Source organism: Borostomias antarcticus, assembly GCF_949987555.1.
Source record: "Borostomias antarcticus genome assembly, chromosome: 12".
NCBI lineage: Eukaryota > Metazoa > Chordata > Actinopteri > Stomiiformes > Stomiidae > Borostomias > Borostomias antarcticus.
The window spans coordinates 23,972,372-23,992,371 of record NC_140245.1 but is presented as its reverse complement, the minus strand read 5'-3'; the positions used below and the strand labels follow the sequence as shown (position 1 = coordinate 23,992,371).

General features: G+C 49.8%; 1 protein-coding gene across 1 annotated transcript in view; it reads left to right on the top strand.

Moving 5' to 3' along the window:
• LOC311315833 (dedicator of cytokinesis protein 9-like) overlaps positions 1–20,000 on the top strand; it is a gene marked incomplete at both ends in the record, with an annotated part of 65,118 nt that overhangs the window by 2,371 nt on the left and 42,747 nt on the right. The window contains 7 exons of the mRNA XM_084446530.1: positions 9,305–9,421; positions 14,195–14,284; positions 15,708–15,790; positions 17,155–17,224; positions 17,989–18,084; positions 18,779–18,913; positions 19,984–20,000. The exon at positions 19,984–20,000 is cut by the window's right edge and continues 158 nt beyond it. Of these exons, the coding sequence (XP_084302656.1) occupies positions 9,305–9,421; positions 14,195–14,284; positions 15,708–15,790; positions 17,155–17,224; positions 17,989–18,084; positions 18,779–18,913; positions 19,984–20,000 (608 nt within the window). The remainder of the gene's footprint in view (positions 1–9,304; positions 9,422–14,194; positions 14,285–15,707; positions 15,791–17,154; positions 17,225–17,988; positions 18,085–18,778; positions 18,914–19,983) is intronic.

Here is a 20,000-nt window from a genome sequence, read left to right as displayed (position 1 = left end):
CCACCACCATTTAAAGGAGTGCGAGACTGTGAGCGTTTTACGTCTGAGATTTCTTCTGTGTGTGTGTGTGTGTGTGCGGTTGTATCTTGGTGTTTATGTGCCTGTGGCCTGTAGGGCTTTTCAGGTTACACCCTCTCTCTCTCTCTCTCTCTCTCTCTCTCTCTCTCTCTCTCTCTCTCCCCATTGCCTCTGTAGTGATGATTGGCTCCCAAACATTACGTCAATCTGTTCTTATGCAATGCTCTCCAGACCTGTGTGTGTGTGTGTGTGTGTGTATGTGTGTGTGTGTGTGTGTCTCAGGGGATGGAGGGTCTAATTGGTTCAAGCTGCGTCGAGCAAATAAGCACCCTCCCCTCTCTCTCTCTCTCTCTCTCTCTCTCTCTCTCTCTCTCTCTCTCTCTCTCTCGTTCACTTACACTCTGTCTTCATGCAGTCTTCCATGTGCATATAATGGTGAAACACTCGTGGACAAACTCATAACCACACACACACACACACACACGCACACTCGACGCACGAGCGCCTTGGCACATAGCCAGCGTTTAGCCGGGAGGTTTTCCTAGAGATCTGGGTGAATGGCGATGACCTCAGTGCGATCGCTCGACAACGGGGTCGATTATCACGCTGCGTGACACCGTCACAAGAGCTCCTCCATCAGCGCGAGGGACCGGAGCGCAGTCCAGGGGAAGCCCCGACCATCCAGGGACCGGACCCTGGACGAGGACCAACTCTAGGGGGACACTTCGATGTGTCGCAGATAGCCGGACCGCTAGCCAGATTGCTGATGTAACCCAGATAGCAAGCGGATGTGTAATGATTCTGGGCCATATATGGGCCGGAACTAAGCCACAAGGGCCAGATCTCGCCTGTATACGGCCCAGATCCGCTTGCTATCTGGGAACCCATTCCCCATAGGCTAGGCGGTACATTAAATTGTAAGCGATTTATTTTGGGTTATAGTGTAGATCTCTAATCACGTCAGGGATGTGGTCTCTTCCGAGGTACAGAGAATGAAGACGTTTCTGCGTTTTGTGAATAGAACAGGTTTTCTTTTTTGTCTGCGTCACAGCAGAGATAAGTAATGCAAATTATAGAGAGCTCACCGGCACATCATAGGGAGTGAAAGAAGACAAACACACACACACACACACACACACACACACACACTCACTGTGGTTCCTCTGTATACTGTAGCTTGTTTGGGAGGAACGATGATACTGAGACTGCAATGCAGACACTCTGAAAGTCCCTTTGAAGTCAGCCCAACCCATGTCATGTCCCCCCCGCCCCCTCTCTCTCTCTCTCTCTTCTCTCTCTCTCTCTTCTCTCTCTCTCTCTTCTCTCTCTCTCTATCACTCGCTCTCTTTTTCTCAGGCCGTTAGATGAATGGGTTATTTGTTATCGGTTATCGGCTGTGTTGGTCGATCGGTGACCGAGCGCGAGTGAGTGGTCATCCATTTGAGGGGCGGGCTGATTGTAAGGTCAAGTGTGGTCAACAAATTGTGTGTTACGTGTGTGTAGATGAGCTCACGAACGAACGCATGTCTTTTCTTGTTTGATTAGAAAACCCGAAAAATCCCAGATGAGAAATCCATATTAATTCCCCACTGATGTTAAAATCCTAAATGTTATCATTGTTTGGCGCGCGGAGACATGCGACCGATACTTACCAGCAATGGTGGGGATCTGTATCCAACTTTGGGGGGGTCATTTACATTGAAGTATTTTTTGGGGGGGACATCTTCCTACGCGGCTGTATGGTCATTTGAATGCCACTACCCCAATCTAAATATTGAGGGGGGACAATTTTAATGATCTCAAATATTGGGATCCCACTGACCCCCCCAGGATCCCCGCCACTGCATACCAGACCTGGAGAATCAGCTGTGGCGCCTCCGACGAATAAAGAAAGATGTATTTCCTTCCCTCCTCCTCCTCCAACGAGAGAGATGAAGGGATAGAGAGAGGTAGTGTAAGCCAACCTTTCTTGACTCGAGCGGGGAGCGCAGCCAGGCGGGCTGGGGGGCCGGTGGTCCGGATGGGGGGGGTGGAGTGTGTGTCCACACACCCCGCTGTGGGTACCCGCGGATCAAAAGTGGCCCCGAATATCACCGCGGAGAGGGAGGAACTTTATCTACGCTCGCTCAGACAGACAGGCGGTGTTCGAGGGAGCACTCGGGGTTTAGGTCTGTTTACTGTTAGCTCCCGGCTCAGCTGTTCATATCTGGGGCCTCATTTATCAAAGAGCGTGTAAATTCTGGTGTAAAAGAGGGCGTACGACGAAAACGCGGAAAATGCACAATGTAGCGTACGACGAGAATATTTACACGCTTTTCGGATCTATCAAAAAAGTCGTATGCCCTTTTCTGCACGAGAAATCCGAGACGGGCGGAGAATAGAGTGTACGCGCACGCGCCCCGTGTTCCGCCCTCTCCACGCCCAAATCCAACCATATATGGTCAAAACTATGACAGCGTGTCGGGGATACCCCGGAAGGAACCGACATAGCGTGGAGCATTAGGACAGACAAACGCGGAAAGAAGAGAAACTTTTCGGAGACGGAGGTGCATGTGCTTGTTGGTGAGGTCCACGCGAGGAAAGAAAATCATCTTCGGAAGGTAAGCTATTTGTACGAGCCTACATTTGTCTGATTGCTCCTAGTTTAGGTAGCCTACTGTATGTTCGTGCATCCTGTATGTGGCGTAGGCTACACGGACATGCTGTATTATGTGTGAGGAAAGCAAACATTCCACACATTCTGTGGTAGGCTATGATTGATTTAGGACCAAAAACAGGGAACGATAACACAGATGACCACTTCATAATGTTAGACCACATGAAACATTTTCCCCTCTGGGAAATGTAGACTCTCATCTAAATCACCCGGTAAATCACACTTAAGCATTTATTTGGCTGCCAACAGAAAAACATATCAATTGAATATGGCTACACAATGAAATGTTTAATGCATAATCAAGTTAACAGACAAACTCAAAGAAAATGACTGAAATTGTTTCTCCAGACTCTGACGTGGGGTGGGACTCAGAGGAGGGGGAGTCTGCAGTGGTCCTTGACCTGACGGTCGTGCCCCCGCCGGTTGCAGCCTCTACATCCAGCGCCACGACCTCCAGTGCCTCCACCTCCAGCGCACCGGCCTCCACCTCCAGTGCCATCTCCAGCGCCTCCGTCTCCGTCTCCACCGCCCACGCCTCCACCTCCGGCTGCCAGCGTCCCTGCCTCAAGGTTCCCTGAGGGCTGGGCTTCCTATCAGATGCTGTGCTGGAGGCTCATGACCCTAGAGGCCCAGAGGGAAATGGCAGAAGGGATTGGGGCAGTTGTGGGGCAGTTGTGCAGCAGTTGGTGGAGGTCACCACACTACACCACCAGAGCCAACAGGACATCCTCACTGCACTTCATTCCCTCACACATGCTGTCACGGACCTCACACTGTCACTCACTACCACACTCACGGACCTCACACAGTCACTCACTACCACACTCAAGGACCTCACACAGTCACTCACTACCACACTCACGGACCTCACACATTCACTGACAAACGCACTCACACACCTCACACAGTCACCCACCAACAGACAATAAAATGGTAGAAATGTGAACCTTACTTGTTTGTGTCTTCATAGCTGGCGCATGACCTCAGTGTGGGCCCTTTGGCCCCGCTGGTAAACCTCATGACGGGGAGGGGGCTGAGGGCTTGGGTCCTCATTTTGTGGTGGGGTCTTGACTGGTTCTCATTCTTATCAGCTTTGAATATACATCTTGGCAAACATAACAGAATGATGTACAAGGAGGGGACAGATACCTAGTGAAAGTACTATTGGTTGCTAGTAAAAAGACAATAATGAGGGCTTGGTATAAGGTGGAACCCCCAACCAAGGAGCAGTGGTGGGTGTTGTGGAGGATATTTATGAGATTTATTTATGCATTGAGGATGCAGGAAGGAAAGTTTGAAGGGAGATGGGAAAAATGGATGGATTATAGAAGGAAGTGTGATGATACCACTAGTATTAAAATAGTCATATTTGAGTAAGAAAAAAAAGCTGCATGGATGGAAGTACCCATTAGCTGTTATTGTAAGTTTTTATGTTTTATGGTATTGTCGTTGTATGGATGGAAAATGCTAATAAAGATTAAAGTAAAAAAGACAAAGAATATGTATCTTGGCTATGCACACACCAAGCCAGCCGTCACGCGCAGCGCCTGCCTCCAGTCTAGCCCCTACCCTGCTGTGCGCCAGGATGAATGAGTCATGCGTGGAGCCAGGCCACCGTGCCACTACACTTGTGATGAGCATGTCGGCGTCACATATGATTTGGGTATTTATAGTGTGCACATTTTTGCGATTCACATAGACGTATTCATTCACTGATGGTGCCCTTATGAATATGTGGGTGCAGTCGCCATCGCCGTCACCTCTTTGGAGTTCTATCTCGGCCAGTAGACCGAGTAGCGCCGGATTCATTTAGGCTCGCATTACGCACAGGAGGACTGTCATTTATATGCTTACCAAAGAGCAAACAGGTCCACATGATCACATATTAATGACAATCTAATTGGTCAATTATTGCCGTTTGATGGAGTGCCTGCATTAGGTGTGTGACATATAGCGCGGAAGGGTTTGGGACAGCGCATAGGTACAGTTTGGGGAACAAATCCATATCGAACCATGAATGAGCCGGTTAGAGGACACGTCTAATCTTGCATTGCGATATATGTTTGTGCTGAATTGGCCTATTAGCCTACATGATTGTGCGTTCATGAACTGTCGCTCTTATTCTCTCCGTCAAACATAGTAATTCACCGACGCACCACCTGCGTCGCCAGTTCCCCCTGTGTTCAAAAAGGGCGTAGAACACCGTGTAAATCGGTACGCCAACTGGAGAGGTGTCCTACAAAAGCGCGGAGAAAGGCGACTAAATTTTCGCCCTTTCGGCTTGATAAATCGCAATGTGGGGGGGGCAAATGGCGTACGCCTGAACTCGCGAAAAAGACCGTGTAAAAGAAGGCGTACCTCAATGATAAATGAGGCCCCTGGTCGTATCTCTCATATCTCTCATATCTTTCAATATATCTCGTCTTTCATGTGTCTCATATCTCGCATATCTTTTGCTCTCCTCTCTCTTTATTTGTCTTTGTCTCTCTCTGTCTCTCTCTCTTGTCTCTCTCGGTCTCTCTCCCTCTGTGTCGGACTGTGGAAGTTAGGGAGAGGCAGGTGGATCACAATGACTTGACCAACTGACCGTTTGACTTCATGACCTCTGCAGGAGGGGTTATTAGATAGCGTGATGTTAGATCCCCTCCCTCCATCCTCCCACACGGACATGCATATGTACGCACACACACACACACACGCACACACACACACAGATGCACGCCTCCACAGCTGCACAGCTGTGTGTGGGAGGGGCCCTCTCCTTCGGCAGACAGAGAGGGAGAGAGAGAGAGAGGGAGAGAGAGAGAGAGAGAGAGGAAGAGAGATTGATGGAGAGAGAGAGAGAGAGGCTAGCCGAGGCAGAGACGCTGGGTCATTGTGACTGAGAAGAAGGAAATTAACCGGAGTAAACTAGAGAGCAGAGAACCTATAAATACCGAGCATGACCAGTCGGGTTCCACTGAGGTCCTGATCCGGAGGCTGGCTACTTTCTACCAAAACTGTCGGAGTACTGAGGGGCCCGGATCTGGGGCTTGGGGGGTACCGGCGCTGTCCACCATGCAGGGGCGGACGGGCAAAGCTGCCAAGAAGGAGCTGGTGATTGAGTCTCCCCAGCAGTACAAAAGCCTGCTGGAGGGTGAGGTGGAGGCGGAGCACGCCCAGCAGGTGGCGAGGGTGAGTCCGGGTCAAGAACCCAGCATCAGGTGGCAGGGATGAGTCCGGGTCAAGAACCCAGCATCAGGTGGCAGGGATGAGTCCGGGTCAAGAACCCAGCATCAGGTGGCAGGGATGAGTCCGGGTCAAGAACCCAGCATCAAGTGGCAGGGATGAGTCCGGGTCAAGAACCCAGCATCAGGTGGCAGGGATGAGTCCGGGTCAAGAACCCAGCATCAGGTGGCAGGGATGAGTCCGGGTCAAGAACCCAGCATCAGGTGGCAGGGACGAGCCCTCTGTGTTATTCAAGCGTCAGAATGTCAAGATCTGATTGATCGGCCGTGTATATGGTTCACGCATACTAGGAATGTGACTAGGGTTAAGGCATGCGCTGTTGGAGACGACATAGGACAGGGTGCAAATGCAGGACAAAAAACTGTACAAGTACAGCATGGAGCATGCCCCATCATGTTTGGTGTTCTGTTGATTCAGATATTGAGTGAGATTGGTGATGTTAAATGGGGTATGCTATGGATAGCTGTAGAAAATGAGAACTTGTCTCTTAGGATTTGAATCTTTTTAAATATCTTTTTTCCCCTAGAACTGGAGCACTTGCAGACCTCACATGCTTTAACTGTTCTTGTGCTGGAATCAGCTCTCAATAAAGGTTGCGTATAGTTTTTGGAAGTGTCTTGAACACATTCTTTTTGCAATAATGTTTTCAGCGTTCATGATAATCATGACGATGCTGTACCTGTACATCTCTTTCGTGGAACTACTGTTGTTCAAGGACCTCATTCCGTAAAAGACCATGTGCCTTTTTTTGGCCGGGCTTTGCATGCATGCAGATGAATGGAGAACTGTCATTTCATATTGCATAGAAAATCCATGTTCCTCAGATCAGAAATCGTCATGTTACGTACATGACGTGTAGTCCATTCCATGGTATCTATCCAGTCCATGGTTAGGTGCTATCAGAAGGATATGGCGTCAAAGCATGCATGGGGATTACATGGTAGTATGACACTCCAGCTACGGGTCCATGATGACGATGCTAGACTTCGGAGGAAACCCGAAAGCTTAAAGGAGTAGTAAAGGGACAAGACAAGAAACTCACAGAGGTGTTAGTTGGCATTCTGACATATAATTCGCCATAAAGTAAGATTCTAGTTCATCTGGAAAGGCTTTTTTAAATATTTAGCCTAGAACTATTTAGTCGCAGCACATACGTGTGTAAACCTCCGCAAACTAGGTAGCCTAGCAACATTAACAATAGCTACCGTAAGTAGTTCCGCTTCCTGAATCCCCTCTGTGGATTGATCTACACATCGACAGCGGTCGCTTCAATACAAGTCAATGGATTTCATAAAATGATCAATAAAACCCTACAGGATTCATACTTTGTGGCGAATTTGATGTCAGAACACACAACGGACACCAATTACCCCCTCAGTGAGCTTCTTGTCTTTGAAATCGAGAGTTTAACATGTTTTTGAAAGATTTTTCACGGTGCCCACCCACATCCATTGTATGACCTAAATGGTGGTAGAGCAATTATCAGACTTTCTCAAAAGTGCTAGTTTTGTCAACGTTTTGATCTGAACCATTGTATATGATCATAAGTAACCTTAAAACAGGGCTAAACATGCATTTTCCCTTTACTACTCCTTTAACAGCTCGTAGCAAAGTCTCTCTCCTTCTCAGCCAAGTTGTGTGAGTTCAGCTACAGTAAGTGAGACACAACCGGTCTCAACTAGCGGATCATTTGGCGGTGTATTTTATTCATACCGGATTGTTTTTGTTGGCTGTTAAACAATCCCATATGCCGCAACTTGGGTCGTTATCCGGCTTCGGTGGCGAATGTCCAGTTTGGAAATAAAGCTGATGTTTTTATGCTTATCAGATGATCTTCATTAGCGAAAAGGCCATATCGAATAACTGGCTGTGCTCCACCCTAACGTGGGGGGAGGTCATGACATCATCGTCTCTGGGCCCTTGAAGGGGGGTTATAATTCGAGGTGAAACGGTGCTCACAGACCTCCGCCTAACTGGCCGCAGGTCTGTTTCGTAAAGGCTGGAGCAGAACCAAGGGGACTTATCCAAATAATCTGAATTACAATGAAGCTTTTGCAGCCATGGCTGGAATAATACGCCATCAACAGAACTCGGCACCAGAGTGAAAGATGAATATATTGACGTTGGCGCTGTTTGTTTGACGTTGGCCTGTGGGATTCTCAGGAGTCCCACTCCGGCGGCTTCCAGTCTCTCTTGACTGTCTGTCTGTGTTGACTGTGGGTATAATAGTGCACACACACACACACATTCACGCACGTACACACACACATTCACGCACGCACACACACACACACACACGCACACACACACGCACACCCACAGACACACCCACAGACACACCCACAGACACACACATGCACACACACACACTCACGCACGCACGCACGCACACCCACAGACACACATACACACACACACACACACACACGCACGCATGCATACCCACAGACACAGACACACACACACATACACACACACACACACACACACACACACACACACACACACCTGATAGATGAATGTTCATAGCCTCTGAAACACTTGTGGAGGGGTCTAGGGGGCTGGACATGTCAGCTGGACTCCCCCCTTGGGGGTCTTCCTGTGGAACGCCGAAGTTTTGCTTCTGAATGCCGGAGGGATTTTACCCAGAACTCTCAGCTTCTCTGGTCTGCTCTGTCCCGAATGCGCCGGTACGAGGCACAGCCAATCATCCGTCCTTGAGAATACCGCCCCGCTATTGGACGGACAGAAGGGTCCTCTTCCTGAGGGGACCAATGGGAGCCTGTGCAGTCGAGGGCTTGTGTGTTAGCTCACGCCACAGTGGCTGGTACGGTGGCACACAAGGCCCCTCGCTCCATCCCCCCTCCCACTCTCTCCCTCTCACCCCTCTCTCCTTCTCTCTTCCTCCCTCACTTCTCATTCATCCCCCTTTACTTGGGTCAATGAGCACATTGCCTGTGGGAAACAACAGTGTCAGCATGTAGACTACAAGCTTGCTGCTGCTTTAATGAGTGATTGGTTGTCCTTTCTATTAAGTGTAGATATATTTGTGTTTGTATTATATTCATGTTGAAATGTTGTCTGTAACTTTATGCAGATTTCTTGGCCAGGTCTCTCTTGTAAAAGAGATTTTCAATCTCAATGAGACTAACCTGGTAAAAATAAAGGTCAAATAAATAAAATAAATTGTGACCAGCCATCATAAGTGAAGAAAAGGTGCCCCCAATTCACCTATCCCCACGGTGTGTCCTTCAGAGCAGATCGCAATACAAAGTTTAGGTCACTAGGACCTGCGCACTTTTCATTTAAGCATCCATCTTAGCTGAGCATCCAGAAGCTGCAATTCATCCAGAAGAGCGTCCTCCTGAACTAATGCCCCCCCTTCACCTGCCCCCCTCCCAGGTGAAGCCTAAAATCATCGAGCCCCTGGACTACGAGAGCGTTCTGGTGCTGAGGAAGACCCAGATCGCCGGCGATAACCTGCGGGACATGCTACAGTTCCCCCCCGACGACTTTGAGGTGAGGCCTGCTCCGAATAACAGCGCCTGTTCAGTCACAGAGCGGCGCCTGTCCTTCCCCTGTCCTCCCCCCTCCTCCCCCTCCTCCCCCTCTCCTGTACCTTCGCTCCTCGCCTTTTACTAAGACGTTCCACAAGGGTACCGCACTTTAATACCTCTCCTGTCCTGCCCTGTCTTGTCCTGTTCCCCCCGTAGACGGATTATGAAATGATGGCCCCCTGGGCCCAGAAACGTAAAGGGCCTCCCCACCCGTTTTATTCATCAATTTTTAGAATTTGCTCACTTAGACGGCACCCAATTTGCAGATGATTTGAGAAAACTCACAATAAAAGCAGCTTTATTCAGCTCGGTTTTGACTCGAGGGACCTCAACTCTGTGGGGAGGACCTGCTTTTTGGATTTCTCCCCAAAGAATTGAAGGGCCCATATTGCATGGAGTACTCAGCCCCTCTAAAGTACTATAAACACTCACTTAAAAACTACAGGTATCATGGTGGTTTCTTTCTTGTGACGTCTTCAAAGTGAATGTTCAGGCTATCGTTTTTTAGCAGGATTTTTGAGGCTCTGTTATTGAATGAATGACTAAGCCTTCTGACTATGTGACAAGAAATGCAAAGGGCCCCCTGAGCTCTTGGGCCCCTGGGCCTGGGCCCGGTAGGCCCGTTCAGTAATATGTCTTTGGTTTCCCCCTCCTCCCCCTCTCCTGTACCTCTCCTCCTCGCCTTTTAAGACGTTCCACAAGGGTAACGCGTTTTAATACCCCTCCTTTCCTTGCACCTGTCTCAGAACGCTTTCCCCCGGCAGTCTAGCTCTCGTGCGGTGAAACGAGAGTTTAATTCTCCTGCTTTTCTGCACGGGCAGGAACTTCACTAGTTCTGACAACTTTCCCCTTAAAAGCTATAGCACCCAGAGAGAGAGAGAGAGAGAGAGGGAGAGAGAGAGGGAGAGAGAGCGCATACATGTTGAAGCGATCGTAAATCTCATCCTCATGTAGGCACTGGCTCGCGGCGCGCCCTCTTAAACACTTCCACGCTCCGTAGACAGACCGTTTGTCTTCAAAGGAATGGTCTTCAAAGGTCTCGAAAAGCCTGACCTCTGTGTTCCCGGGTCGCGGTGTGAAGAGTGTACAATTTCACCGAAGGGTCTCGTAGGGTCTCCGGTCCAGCAGAGAGGAGAGGAGAGTTCCAGGGAGAGAGTCAGGAAGTAGGTGTCTCTACTAGTTCTTGCTTGCTTCTGTAAATATCTTCAGCTTGAGTCGTAACTCCTGTCTTGTCTGTCAGTGACAGGGTCTGACAGGGCCATGTTCCTCAGACTACGCACCTGTGGCGTCGTGCACGTACACATCCCAGATAGCAAGCGGGGCCATATATGGGCTAAGCCACAAGGGCCAGATCTGGCCTGTATATGGCCCAGATCCGCTTGCTATCTGTGATACAGCAGAAGCTATTCGAGTGTTTTATAGCGCGCCCTACCCTCACAACGAGGCCGGCTACCCAGCATACCTTGCGGGTTACTGCAAGTTCTGGCCGAGGTGGGAGCGCCATGGGCCGACCCGGGCTGTCCAACCCGCCATGTGTTTCGCATCACCCCCAGACAGCAAGCGGATCAGGACCATATACAGGCCAGATCTGGCACTTGTGGTTTAGATCCGGCCCATATATGGCCCAGATCCGCTTGCTATCTGGGCCGGGCCCGAACTTCAGAGAGAGCCAGCCAGACGCGTTGGCCTCTCCGCTGGCGGTTTGGGCCGGCGTCGGTTGATTTGGACAGACAGGGGCCTCGACTCTGGAGGCTGTAGACGAGGTTTTGATTGGCTCTCTCCTCCAACAATTTCCCCCCCTCCGGGATCAATAAATCTATCCAGCTACACTGCAGAATGGCCGTAGGAAATTCTTCAACTAATTCAACATGACTGACTTTGTCACTCAAAGATGGTACAGGGTGTTTTCTTACAGCGCAATTGCTTCTCAAAGATCATAAAGTTAATGTTAGTTATCATGTTATTATACGTAATATCCATAATACAGTAATTCCACAGTAACTGTCAGTGAATATCATCATTAGAGTTATCTGGCAGGTTGTGAGTGACTATTGTTAGCCAGGCTTGAAGCATGTCCAGTATTCTCTGTGCCAGTCACTAGTCACCCCCAGCCCCCAGTGACACTGATACACTTCAACTGTGTGTGTGTGTGTGTGTGTGTGTGTGTGTGTGTGTGTGTGTGTGTATTGTCTTCCAGTTGACATCCGGACAAATTACTTCAGACTGGCAAACATCCCACAACACGTGTGGTTCTCACAGTCCACAGATGTACACACACACGCACACACGCACACACACACACACACACACACACACACACACACACACACACACACACACACACACACACACACACATCCGACCCCCCTCTCTCCGCATGTAAATTAGTCACACGTACATGCACAGACACACACACACACACACACACACACACACACACACACACACACACACACACACACAACAAATACAGACCCCAACTACTGTGTAAGTCTGTAATTTCTGATAGAGAGATACAGTCGGCTGAGAACGGTGTTGCTTGAGTTCGACGGTCGGCCGAGGAGGACCATAATCCTCACTGCACCGACGACAAAGACCTCATGTCACTCCAACATCCGACCAATATTTCCCAACCACTCAGAGAACCAAGCATAGAGCAGCCCTCCAAACTCCCACAGTCCCAACCGAGACTGAGGGATCGTCTCCTCTCTACCAGGGAGATTTAATGCCTGACATCCCCCTAGCTCCATGGCTCGGGGGGGGGGGGGCATGGCTTGGGGAGGGGTGGGGGGCGGGGGGGGGACATGGCTTGGGGAGGGGGGGGGGGGGGGACATGGCTTGGGGAGGGGTGGGGGGCGGGGGGGGGGACATGGCTTGGGGAGGGGGGGGGTCATGGCCCGGGGGGGGGGGGGGGGGGGGGCATGGCTTGGGGAGGGGTGGGGGGCGGGGGGGGGGGGGGGGGGGGGACATGGCTTGGGGAGGGGGGGGGGGGGGCATGGCTTGTGGTGTGGGAACATGCTCCCTCACACTCACAGATAGACCGGGAACCATTACACGCAGGGTTAACGGGTGTGAAGGGAATTCTGATAATTGGTTGTCAAGTTGAGTGACATCGGTCGGTCAGACGTCAGTAGAACGGACTGGTCAGACGTCAGTAGAACGGACTGGTCAGACGTCAGTAGAACGGACTGGTCAGCTTTCAGTAGGACGGGCTGTGGTGTTTAATTGGGGATTAAAATGTTAGTGATACTGCAGTATTCTGGCAATAGTATATCTATTGTGTGTTAAAATATGTTACAATTCTTCATAGCAAACTTCAGAATTTGTCGTTTTTTTTTTTGTCAACAGTGCATTCTTCCCTCTGAAACATTTTAGACAACTGCTAACAGTATCAAAGGTACTACAGTATGAGCTAGAATTGGTGCTCAGAGAGCACAGACCTCCGCCCGTGAATGCATTTCGTGGCTCTGTGGGAGTGCACGTACGTGCGTGCGAGCGGGACATGTTTGGTATCGCTGCGTTCGTTAGGTCGAGAGCTATGCCAGTCCAAACTCCCGTTGAGATATGGTTGTTTCAAATGTCCCAAAAATAAATGGCGGTGAATGGCCGAAAACCCAAAATGTAATGGGTTCTAAGTTGGCCGATGCTACACCCCTCCAACGAGTTTGATGAAAATTGGTCTGGCAGTTTTTGCGTAATCCTGCTAACAAACCAATAACTAAATAGTTGATAGTAGGTGACAAGTTGAAGAGTGCACTAGGTCGTTGTGCCACTATTCCCTTGTCAAGTCTCTTTGAGGAGTGAGTGATTGGGCACCATGAAATAGTAAAATGACCACATGATTATTCTCATGCTTCACTAGCCCAGCAGATCAGTCTGGGTGTGTCCATGCCTTCAGACTCTTCTAGGTCGCGCTTGCTTTTCTTTCATGGTGCCGCTCTCTATAACTCTCGTCTGGATCCATCGTGGAAGTCTGTCTCAGATGAGCAGAATTAGGCTTCGGCCTTTCTGTTTTATTACTGAGTGTCTCACAGGACGACAGGATTCTGGGACGATGAATTCCATTAAGGACTCATTTCCGGACCTCAATTATGAGCCCAGCCAAGGGCTTAGACTCCCTTTCAAAGGATAATATCTAAAATTAGGGCAAAGCCCGAGTTAACATATCAACTGTCAACTGTATCTGACTTTCCAGTCAGTGTCTGTTCAAAAAAACAACATGACCAGATCCTGCTTCCTCAGCGTTGACGTGTGACATGGACGTGTGACGGTGTGGACATGTGACATGGACACGTGACGGTGTGGTCGTGTGACGGTATGGACACGTGACGATGTGGACGCGTGACGGTGTGGTCGTGTGACGGTGTGGACGCGTGACGGTGTGGTCGTGTGACGGTGTGGACGCGTGACGGTGTGGTCGTGTGACGGTGTGGTCGTGTGACGGTGTGGACGCGTGACGGTGTGGTCGTGTGACGGTGTGGACGCGTGACGGTGTGAACGTGTGACGGTGTGAATGTGTGACATGGATGCAAGACGGTGTGGTCGTGTGACGGTATGGACACATGACGGTGTGGACGTGTGAGGGTATGGTCGTGCGACGGTGTGAATGTGTGACATGGACGTGCGACGGTGTGATCGTGTGACGGTGTGGACGTGTGAGGGTGTGGACGTGCGACGGTGTGGACGTGTGACGGTGTGGACGTGTGACATGTCGCTGTGTTTTCTCTTCCCCCAGATCTCCACGCTCAGACGCCAGGGCAGGACTGTGTTCTCCACCGTGCCCCACAGCGCAGAGAAGGAGGCCCACAGTCTGTTTGTCCAGGAGGTGAGACCACGGCCGGGCCGAGCCGCGCGCGGGTCGTGACAGGATGCCGGGGTTGAGCGTTGTCTCGGTGCGGGAGCCGTCCCAGATAGCAAGCGGATCTGGGCCATATATGGGCCGGAACTAAACCACAAGGGCCAGATCTGGCCTGTATATGGCCCAGATCCGCTTGCTATCTGGGGTGCGTTCTCTTTTGGCATTCCCTCGTCCTCCGGGTTGCTTTTGTGCTCGTACAGAGGACGAATGTGTGTGTGTGTGTGTGTGTGTGTGTGTGTGTGTGTGTGTGTGTGTGTGTGTGTGAGTGTATGTGAGGCAGGTCAGGTGGTCTGAAAGGGCGAGATCCCGAGGTGCGGGCGTGGTCAGATTAGAGGAGTAGAGGAAGAATGTGTGTGTGTGTGTGTGTGTGTGTGTGTGTGTGTGTGTGTGTGTGTGTGTGTGCGTGCAGGGCGGGGGTCCTGGGGTACGGGTGTGGTCAGATTAGGGGACTAGACGGGACGAGCTTCCCCCTCAGGAGCCGTGAGGAATGACATCATAGAGTAACATCATGACCAGCTGCAGCTCCTGAGGGAAAGTCATGCCTTTGATTTAACCGTTTTAATGTCCAGCCAATTAAAATGGTAACTGTCATAACCAGGGTTGATCCACAAAATTCTGGTCCCTAGACATTAACAATCCCTTTGGGTCCCCTCTGTGGGAGACAACCCCCCCCCCCCCCCCCCCCCCCCCCGAGACAACTCCCCCCCCCCCCCTCCCTGAGACAACAACCCCCACCCCCCAACAAATTCCAGGATTTTCAAGGGCCCCCTCCCTACTGGGCCCCTGGGTACTCAGTTCCACCTCCCTCCCCTGGAACGCCCATGGTCATAACATAGGATCTGATATAACGTCCATTCAGTGAAATGTTTTTAAAATACTTAAGAATATTCCTTGATTTGGGGAATAGTGTGTTAGCACAGACAGTAGATGTTTATTTTCACTAGCTCTGAGCTACTGTACCAGTAGGTGGTACAGTCTCCCATCTGAGTACAATTATGGACCTGGTTTGGACCACCCAGGCCTGTGTGTCAACTCTGTTAACCCCCAGAAGTGAATGCGTGGCTGGCTGATCCAATTTATTACAAAGTGATTTAATCGTCTTAACATGATATCCTTACGATGTGGTTCTCTCACTGGCTCCAGGCTTTAGGGCGTCGGGGGCCACATCCTCTTTATGTTCATATTTATTTTTAAAACGTATGCTTCGCTGCGAGGCTCTCTGAGTTGACTTTGCTTCGCCCGAGGTAGAAAAATAATCTTTGCCTTGCCGTAAGGAGTGGCAGTTTGTTATTGTTTAAAATGCTTCTTATCCGCGTTCTTCTCTCTCTCTCTCTCTCTCTCTCTCTCTCTCTCTCTCTCTCTCTCCCTCCCTCTCTCCCTCTCTCCACAGTGCATCAAGACATACAAGTCAGACTGGCACGTGGTTAATTACAAGTATGAGGATTATTCCGGGGATTTCCGCCAGCTCCCGAAGTAAGTGCCAGCTGTGTTTCCCTGTGTTCCCCTGGGTGTACTGACAGCCGGGTAGAACCGAGTCTCTCTGGGACCGACACCTGGGACTGGACCTAGCCAGACCCCCAGCTAGCTCCTCCCACAGTTAACAGACGATCCTGAAGTTGGCGTTGGCCTTTTTCCAGGGTCAGTGAGAGGGGAAAGCAGTTACACACCAAGGGTTCATTTGGTGTGTGAATACAAGGATTTACCTCAGAACACATCACTGTTGATTCTGCTCTCTAAAGCCCCAAACGCACCGGAAGAGTCAATTGACGCGCTTCGTTTGATTCGCCTAATTTGACGCTCCTATGGCGCACTGCAGGCGTCAGCTTTGATAGGGAGCTGATTTAATTTAGATTGATTCGTCCCCATTTGACGCTCCAAATGTAAATAAGTTCGGAGTAGAAGCGTCAAGGCAGTTTGACTCGCCTCAAAACGCTTTTGGTGCGTGATCGGCCATTTAAAACAATTGGTGTACTTCAAAACGCTAGCGTCAGACTCTTCCAGTGCGTCTGGGGCTTAAGAGGACTACACGGTTTGCAAGACTGCGAAGTACCTCGTGACCTCACTCATAGCTGGGATATATACCTAATGTGCAGTCTTTCTCCACTAAATATCTTGTCCATGTCCAGACACTTTGAAAAATGTCTGCGTCTTCCAAGATTCTGAGCTACAACAACAATAGTCACACTTCCCTCCCTTTTCTTCACCGAGTCCTTCGAGGGCTAATCTGGGACCGGCGGAGGGGAGGGAAATCCCACAATGCACTGGGTCTGTGTGCCATGTCCTTGGTTCCGAATACCCCCTCACAGACCCCCCCCTCCCCCACACACACACTTCTGGCTGGCTAGCATGAAAACGAGGCGACCTTTGGCCTTGATGTTTGTTTACGTTAGAGTCCCCGCTCCCCGGAGTATGTTCAGTCCAGCAGAGGTCAAAGGTTAATATTCGCACCATCTGGGGCCCAAGTCGTACAGCGGTTCCAGAAGCTGGGGGAGTTCTGTCTCAGCTGGCGCTAAAAGATGCGGCCTTGAGAAAAATGTGGGAAAGAGAGCGAGACATTGTCTCAGTCTAGCAATGCTGTCTGTGATTTAAAAAACAACTGTTGATAAGGCATGAACACTGGGATCTCGTTGTGGAGGGGGAGTCTGAAATGAAAATGCTGTATTTGCAACACATTTAAAAGGCGCATTTTTAAGCTTAATGATGACGAATTATTCAGACTAGACATGAGCACACTTTGGGTCAGTGAGAAGCCTAAGCTGTTTTTAAGCATTTTAGCTTCCTAGCAGTTTAGTGGTTGCACATTCAAGCGTGAATGTTTTCAACGTGTTGTTTTGCAGTAAAGCGTCCCGACCGGAGAAGCTTCCGGCTCATCTGTTCGAGGTGGACGAGGACGTGGAGAAAGACGAGGTGAGCAGGAAAGGCCCGGCGTTTGAATAGCAACCTTCATACAGAAATGCAGTTCAATGTGTTGTACAACAAGAAATTACATGCAGGATGAGTGCTTCACATAAAACCAGGGAGAACAAGATGGAAGATAAAACACAATACAAATAAGTTAAAAATTGAAATCAAGTAAGATATAACCTTTTAAAATGAAGTGCCTCGAAGCATACAGTATAATGAAAAATAAAACCCGCTAAAACCCACATCTAATCAGAAAGTAATGTGTTTTTCTATTCCCCGAACAGTCTACCTCACTCCTCACTCAGTCTCAACAAAACCAACTCCCCCCCCACCCAATTAGGCAAAATACATGTGTTGTTTCTGTCTAGAACTTCTACGTCTATTTCCCCTAACGTTCCATTCCCCATCGGTGGATTCTATATCTGGACTTGCTCACTCCTCCTCCATGACAGCTCAGTGTGTAGAGAGGGCCGACTCCACTGGACAGTAATGATCCTGCCTCAGGGATTGAGCTGGCTCAGAACCTGTTAATGGACAGCCCTCCATCTTGAAAGCCCCAGGGGTGATGGAAGTGGTGCGTGTGTGTGTGCGTGTGTGTGTGTGTGTGTGTGTGTGAATGCTGACAACGTGCAGTGAAGAGAGAGCACACCGTACTCAACTGAAAACACCCTGTTACTGCACTTATGTGTGTGTGTGTGTGTGTGTGTGTGTGTGTTGGGTCTTAGTATGTTTGATCATTTGCTGTGTTTCTCATTTGTCCCTTCTAGGACACCGCCTCCCTGGGCTCCCAGAAGGGCGGGGTTTCTAAACATGGCTGGCTGCATAAAGGCAACATGAACAGTGCCATCAGCGTCACCATGCGCGTAGGTCACCTCCCAAAACGGGCCCCCATCGCAATGTGTGGCCACAGTGTTGCAACTGCTGCTCTACCTCACATTCGCACATTCACATTCGCTTCAATCTGATGATCATTTTCTCTAGCAGTCAATACTGATTATGAAGGCACTCAATGAAGACATAATGACCCCCAGATAGCAAGCGGATGTGTAATGATTCTGGGCCATATATGGGCCGTAACTAAGCCACAAGGGCCAGATCTGGCCCGTATATGGCCCTGATCCGCTTGCTATCTGGGCATGATTCAAAACAACTTTACTAATCCCACTGGAGGTAATTAAGTATGAGCAGATTGTTCTGTACACAGAGAAATAATGTTGGTGACGACCATTATAATGATGTTTGTACAAGTGTCTCTTTTGTCAGTACCTGTAGGGTTCATCTTGTACTTGCGATCGTTTTTCGTCATGGTTATTTGAAGTACTATAGTTTTCTCCGAGGAGTATGTGATTATGACTACATTACCCAGTAGCACACGGGGCTACTAAACCAGCTAGCGTCCCACTGCGCCGCGGCCTGTAGTTTCAAGTGCATTTTCCCTCCGTGACCTCCGTCACCCTATCCCTTCATCTCTGGTCAGTATTTTTAGACAGGGTTCTGCTTCTCCATGTCGGTTTGTTTACTTCCTGCTATTTTGTTTTTTTTGGCGCTGTTCCACAGTCCTTCAAGAGGAGGTATTTCCACTTGGCCCAGCTGGGAGACGGCTCCTACAACCTCAACTTCTACAAGGACGAGAAGATCTCCAAGGAGCCCAAAGGAACCATCTTCCTCGACTCCTGCATGGGCGTGGTCCAGGTACACAAAATGGGGATTATGACCTCCGACCTCCCCACCCCCTCCGCCCCTCTCTCTGTGTTCTCTCTCTCCGTGTTCCCTCTCTCCGTGTTCTCTCTCTGTGTTCTCTCTCTCCATGTTCCCTCTCTCTGTGTTCTCTCTCTCCGTGTTCTCTCTCCATGTTCCCTCTCTCCATGTTCTCTCTCTCTGTGTTCTCTCTCTGTGTTCTCTCTCTCCATGTTCTCTCTCTCTGTGTTCTCTCTCTCCGTGTTCTCTCTCCATGTTCCCTCTCTCTGTTCCCTCTCTCCATGTTCCCTCTCTCTATGTTCCCTCACTCCGGGTTCTCTCTCTCCATGTTCTCTCTCTCCGTGTTCTCTCTCTGTGTTCCCTCTCTCCGTGTTCTCTCTCTCCGTGTTCTCTCTCCATGTTCTCTCTCTCCGTGTTCTCTCTCCATGTTCCGTGTTCTCTCTCTCCGTGTTCTCTCTCCATGTTCTCTCTCTCCATGTTCCCTCTCTCCGTGTTCTCTCTCCATGTTCCCTGTTCTCTCTCCATGTTCCGTGTTCTCTCTCTGTGTTCCCTCTCTCCGTGTTCTCTCTCTCCGTGTTCTCTCTCCATGTTCTCTCTCTCCGTGTTCTCTCTCCATGTTCCGTGTTCTCTCTCCGTGTTCTCTCTCCATGTTCTCTCTCTCCATGTTCCCTCTCTCCATGTTCTCTCTCTCCATGTTCCCTCTCTCCGTGTTCCCTCTCTCCGTGTTCTCTCTCCATGTTCCGTGTTCTCTCTCCATGTTCCCTCTCTCCGTGTTCTCTCTCTGTGTTCTCTCTCCATGTTCTCTCTCCATGTTCTCTCTCTGTGTTCTCTCTCTGTGTTCTCTCTCCGTGTTCCCTCTCTCCATGTTCTCTCTCCATGTTCTCTCTCTGTGTTCTCTCTCTCCATCCGTGTATGAACAGGTTTTTATTGTTCTTTTTTAATCCCAGCACAAAAAGTTCGATGGTATTTTTGTTCCCGTTTGTTCTCTCATCCGAGACCCTAAATAAAACACGTTTAACCTCTGACCTGCTGAAGTCTGAGTCTTTTCCCCCCTGTCCTTCCAGAACGGGAAGGTGCGTCG